The 5,995-nt window shown below is 42.9% G+C and overlaps 1 protein-coding gene across 1 annotated transcript; it reads right to left on the bottom strand.

The window, feature by feature from the left end:
• Nucleotides 1-1,326: 1,326 nt before the first annotated feature.
• LOC128182217 (uncharacterized) lies at nucleotides 1,327-4,158 on the bottom strand. The gene has a single exon (XM_052850815.1). The coding sequence runs from the start codon at nucleotides 4,156-4,158 to the stop codon at nucleotides 1,327-1,329; it is 2,832 nt and encodes a 943-aa protein (XP_052706775.1).
• Between the last annotated feature and the right edge of the window lie 1,837 nt (nucleotides 4,159-5,995).

The following is a 5,995-nucleotide window of genomic DNA, read 5'->3' as shown; positions in this document are numbered from 1 at the left end:
AAAGGTTCAAGATGAAAGATCCAGTAAAATCAGGCCAGAAAAACTATAAATGATTTTGTGAATTGGAAGGAGGGGGGGGGGGGTCGGTGCGTGTACTGTGTAAATTTAATTTCCACGTATAGGCAATAAGCGTCGTTTAATCTCAGGAATTTCGTCTTAATTCTTCAATCCGCTGCATATTTAACAGACGAAAAGAATGTGGTCTGAGGTTCATTTTCACGAATTTTCATTAGGATTGAGTGAAGGGTTTGGGAGTTAGAAATTTTTTTTACAGTACATGTCAAACACGACAATTGAAACTCAAATGCCAAAAGCTTCATAACTCTGTTATTAATACAAGTAAAATCGGGCCAGAAAAACTAAATGATTTTATGAATTGGGAGGGGGGGGGGTCGGTCGGTCGGTGACTTGTATATTAAACGTAGATTATTAAATTCTTAATATCACATATTACACATGTACAATTTCTAAATAAAATAAATATGTTAGAACAATGTATAAGCGTTCTTTGAAAGATGTAACTATTGATTTTTTTTTTACATCTGTATATTCTTAGGCTCAAACACTCATAAACGGGTGGTCAATTTTCAAACCTTGTCGCAGTCACCCGTTCGTTTGTATAGTAACGTGTATAAACTTCGGAGGTTTTTCTTAATCCCAGACAGGCAACAGATTTGTATCAGTATATAGACATGTGTGATGTATATCTGCTTTATTATTTCCAGACCTCGTGAGAGGGTGAAAAACTGAAAAGTACAATAATAAAAGTCAGAATTTGTCTAATATAACAATTTCCAAAAATATGGCAGTAATTATAAGCTGTGACAATACTGAATGTTATATGACTAAACTTTACCCGACGACATATACACAGATAAATGTGTGACTAGAACATGCTAGCTAAACAGGCCTATGCCTATCCTATATTGCGAACACGCGCTTACACAAAACAATGCAGTTGCAGAATTTAAACAAAGTAAGAGATATTGCATGACATCGTTAGATACACAAGATCATAATGGACATAAATTGACATGAATAAAATAAAACTTACTCCTTAGATAGGCCGAATTCCAGAAAAAGATTCAAACAAAAACAGCAGGCCAAGCTCATGGCTGCCATTACCGATAAAACAAAAAACCAAACCGGACGGAACATATTATTCCGTTTCGAGAGCAGCACACCCCCCTCTGATTTCTACCAGAAATCACTTAATTCCCAAAAAATTACAAGTTAGAATTAACTCTGCATTACATACTTCTGTATTACATAATCCGATGCTGCATATACTGAGCTAACTTCATGTCGTGGTACACAAGTCTTGACTTAACAAATCACAAATTCTAAGTACACAAAATGTGAATCAGTCTCCAAAAGGGTTATGAGTCGGGTGACTGGTCTCACATAAGTGACACGTTTATTGTCCTTAAAAACTGCAACCTCAGCTTTGCGGACCTTTCCGTCTTGGCTGGGGAATGTTCTTTGTATGATACCGGTGGGCCACTCGTTTCGCGGGGAATCATCTTCAATCAATAGAACTAAGTCTCCGTGTTTCAAATCCACAGCATGGCCCTGCCACTTCCTGCGATATTGTAGGTTATGGAGGTAATCAGTTTTCCATCTATGCCAGAATTCATCTGCCATCACTTGCACACGTTTCCAGGTAGATTTTAAGGCATCCTTGGAACCAAATGAAGGGAAAGGTTTAACATCATGTTTTGTCTTCATTGTCAACAGCATCGACGGGGTAAGTAGAGTAGGTGCTTCCGGATCACTAGAAACATCTGTTAATGGTCTATTGTTAACAATAGCACACACTTCTGCCATCAATGTGGTCAGTACATCATGTGTGATGTCTCTTTGCTGGTGATCAAGTAACATGGCATTCAAAACTCTTTTTGAAACACCGATGAGTCTCTCCCATGCTCCTCCCATGTGTGGAGCGTGAGGAGGGTTGAATTTCCACACAATCCGGGAATCTGACAGGAACTTGGAAACAGGACCATTCTCAATGAATTCTGCATTTATGGAGAGATCGCTTACAGCGCCAACGAAGTTCGTTCCCCTGTCGGAGCGGAATTGTGTGACTTGACCACGAATTGCGATAAAACGTCTCAATGCATTTATGAATGCAGCACTGGTAAGTTCATCGATGACCTCAATATGAATAGCCCGAGTTACAAGGCAGGTAAACAATATCGCCCAACGTTTCTGATTTGAACTTCCACCTCTTGTTTTACGATGCACAACTGGCCATGGGCCAAAGGTGTCAACTCCCACATACGAAAATGGGGGGCACGGTTCACAACGATCCTCTGGAAGATCCGCCATATGCTGCCATCCTGGCTGTTCCCGAAGTTTACGACATACAACGCAAGTCCTTATCGCTAAAGTGGTCATCCGTTTTGAATTCACTATCCAGAATCCGGCAGAACGTACAGCTCCCTCTGTAAAAAGTCTACCTTGATGGAATACCTTCTGATGTAAATGACATATGATGAGATAACTAACATGATGGTTCTTTGGTAGGATAATAGGGTTGCGCATGTTATCGTTTAGCACATCAACAGACACATTGTTCAACCGTCCACCAACACGTAACAGTCCATCTGCACCAATTTTTGGGCATAAAGTTCTGATAGTACTAGAATGTGGAATGTCCAGGCAGTTTTCAATGCATCGAAATTCTGTGCTGAATACATCTCTCTGAACTGACGCAATGATGGAACGTTCACTCTCCTTCAAGAGTTCCGGATCACTGGGACTATCAGGTAAGTTGTCAATGTTTTTCTGAGACTGTCGAATCATAAATTTCAGACGGGCGACTGCACGTATAAGCCTGTCCCACTTGGAAAATCTAGTGAACCTCTCAGAGAATACTTCTGTCTGATAAGTTGGTGGCTTTGTCTCATGATTTGACTGTGCTACATCTATTATGTCTGTCTTGTTGCTGGTTAACACTGGGCGAATTTCCACATCACACCCTGGGTCCACTAATTCAAAGTGTTCAATTGGAGCACTGAGCGGGCTGGTTGGTCCACATATCCAGCTTGTATCTTGCAGCATAGAAGGGTGTACAGGCCTGGTGGCAACGTCTGCTGGATTAAGTTCAGATTGAACAAACTTCCATTGGGTTGGCATACTGAAGAGACGAATGCGTGCCACTCTGTTTCCCACATACACATAGAATCTACGACTTTCGTTTGAGATATAGCCAAGTACTATCTGACTGTCCGAAAAGAAATGAAAGTCCTGTGGTGGGATGTTCAGCTGATCTCTCACAATCTCGGCAATTCCGGTTGCTAAAACTGCCGCACACAGCTCGAGCCGAGGGATAGTGTGCCCATGGACAGGGGCAACCTTGGCTTTTCCAAGCAAGAAACTGATGCTTGACGTCTCATTTTCCTGAAGTTTGAGATATGCCACAGCTGCAATAATGTCCTTCGAAGCATCACAGAACACAAGCACTTCACGTCTGGTGGCGTTGACAAACGAACTGCTGTAACTCCTCGGCACACAAAAGCTTTCCAGGTGACTCAGGGAATCAACCCATGATGACCATTCATCATGCAGAAATGCAGGCAACGGTTCATCCCAGTCCGTATTTGTCGTCACAGACATCATCTCTCGTAACAGCAACTTGCCTCTGATGACGACAGGCTGGGCAAAGCCAATCGGGTCATATACACTGTTTATAGTAGACAACAAGCCTCGTCTAGTGTATGCTTTTTCTACTGTGTTGACTTTAAAGGTAAATTCATCCATCTCTGTGTTCCATAACAATCCCAAGCTGCGTTGTACTGGAAGGGTATTTGACCCAAAGTCAAGGTTTTTCAAGTTCTTTGCCAGGTCTTCTGGGGCAAATGAATCTAACACTCTCCTGCTATTGGAGCAAAACTTGTGAAGTCTAATGTTTCCGCCATCTTGTAGTGCTTCCTTGGTACGATGCACAAGGCTAATGGCCTCCTCTTCAGTTGCGCAGGATAAAAGGCCATCATCCACATAGAAGTTGTTACATACTAAATCCCTCACATCTTCTGTGGATCTCCCAACTGCCTTCCTAAGACCAAACGTTGCCACCGCCGGTGACGGGCTATTGCCGAAAACGTGAACCGTCATCTGAAAGTCCACCAATGGCTGGTCTAAGTCACTGTCCATGTGCTACAGGAATCGTAAGTAACGACGCTGGTCTTCTGGGACCTTGAAATTGTGAAACATCTGCTCAACGTCCATGGTGACTGCAATCTTTTCTCTTCGGAATCTTAGCAAGACACCAAGCAGGCTGTTGCACAAATCAGGGCCTTGAAACAAAACACTGTTCAAGGACACATCTTGAAACTTGGCAGATGAGTCGAATACAATACACACACTGTCTGGTTTCTTGGGATGATACACTGCAAACATAGGTAGGTACCATCGCTCCACTGACATAGGTAACTCAGGTGCTAACTCGGCATGCTGGTTCATGAGTAGTCTCTCCATGAATTCCTTAACTTGTTCATATTTGAGGTGATTACATCTCAAGCTAATGTCCAATGATCTGGCTCTTCGAAGTGCAAGTGACCTGTTGTCAGGTAAGACAGGTCTACAATGGCGAAAGGGTAACGGAGCTTGCCACTTGCCATCAGACGTTCTTTGAAAACCAGCATCCATGATATGTAGGAACTTACGATCTTCTATCGATAACCCTGGTTTCTCATCCCCTGGTATACGTTGAAAGATAGGCTCCTCTTCCACAATAAATTCACTTTCACAGGGCTGTAAATGGGTGGATCTTCCATTCATGAGAATTGAAGTCTTATTTACACTTATCACATCTGGTTGATGCACTTTGCCCAGACACACATCTCCTATGATAACCCAACCAAGGGGTAACTTCTGGCCATAAGGAAGTCCCTCTTCTCCAACACGTTGATCCAACACGTGGTGTGCAGTGACTAGATCCCTTCCGATCAGGAGTTCAATTTCAGCACCGTCATCAAGATCCGGTATGTAGGGTGCAATGTCACGAAGGTGCGTATAGTTATCTTCCACTGCAGGAGACGGTATTTCATGCCGATTGTTCGGAATGTCATTACACTCTATTAAACAAGGTAAACTTAGAGTACATGATCCATCAAACGATTGGACGAAATATCCAGATGCCTTGCGTCCTGAGGATACAAACTTTCCGGCACATGAAGATAAAACATATTCAGTTTGCCCACCACACTCCCTAAAGGCATCAAAAAAGGCGGATGTGGCTAACGATTTGTTGCTCTGGTCATCTATCATGCAGTACACCTTGCGCGCACGGTATTGTTCACCAACCGGGTACACATATACTGGCACAATCTTTGCGCATGACTTGCTGGTGCTGTACTTAGTTCCACATACTTCAGTACAGTAGGTGCCTAAATGGAGACTCTCCCCCTCGTGACTCACTCTAGGATGCTCCCCCTCATGCTCAATTCTGGACTCAGGTTCAGGGTGAAGGATTGTAACATGCTCTGTAGATCCACACATGTCACATTTCACACTTTCTTTACAGTTTTTACGAAGATGACGTCTTGAACCACAGCACTTCAAACAGTAGCCGTTCTTGAAAAGGTAGTCCTTGCGTTCCTTAAATGTTTTTCCGCGGAATTTCATACAGTCTTTAAGCGAATGACTTGAACTAGTTCCATGGATGGGGCATTTCACACTGACAATGTTAGAGTTCACATCTGTCGTAACATCCGTCTTCTTAGCTGACACAGCCATTTGACGATAAGCGTTGTGTAGTCCACTCTTGCTCCTCTGCTGAGCTGGGTGTGTGTTTCCATGGCCAGTATGGGTAGAGGAACTCTCAAACAGGAGACTAGGATCGTTGCGCACACGGGCGAGATCACTCAGAAATTTCGTAAACACAGAGAATGGTACTTGCGAAACATGATTGTTTATCTTATATCTGTCACATTCTGAAGCCCATTTTTCACGGAAACGCTTTGGCAGTTTACGTACAAATTCGATGATG

Source organism: Crassostrea angulata, chromosome 4 (assembly GCF_025612915.1).
Source record: "Crassostrea angulata isolate pt1a10 chromosome 4, ASM2561291v2, whole genome shotgun sequence".
Classification (NCBI taxonomy): domain Eukaryota; kingdom Metazoa; phylum Mollusca; class Bivalvia; order Ostreida; family Ostreidae; genus Magallana; species Magallana angulata.
The sequence above is the reverse complement of the archived record's forward strand: the minus strand, read 5'-3'. Positions and strand labels throughout refer to the sequence as shown.

What these genes read in the sequence shown, in the direction of transcription:
- LOC128182217 (XM_052850815.1), bottom strand. Translation starts at nt 4,158, where the DNA reads ATGGACAGTGACTTAGACCAGCCATTGGTGGACTTTCAGATGACGGTT.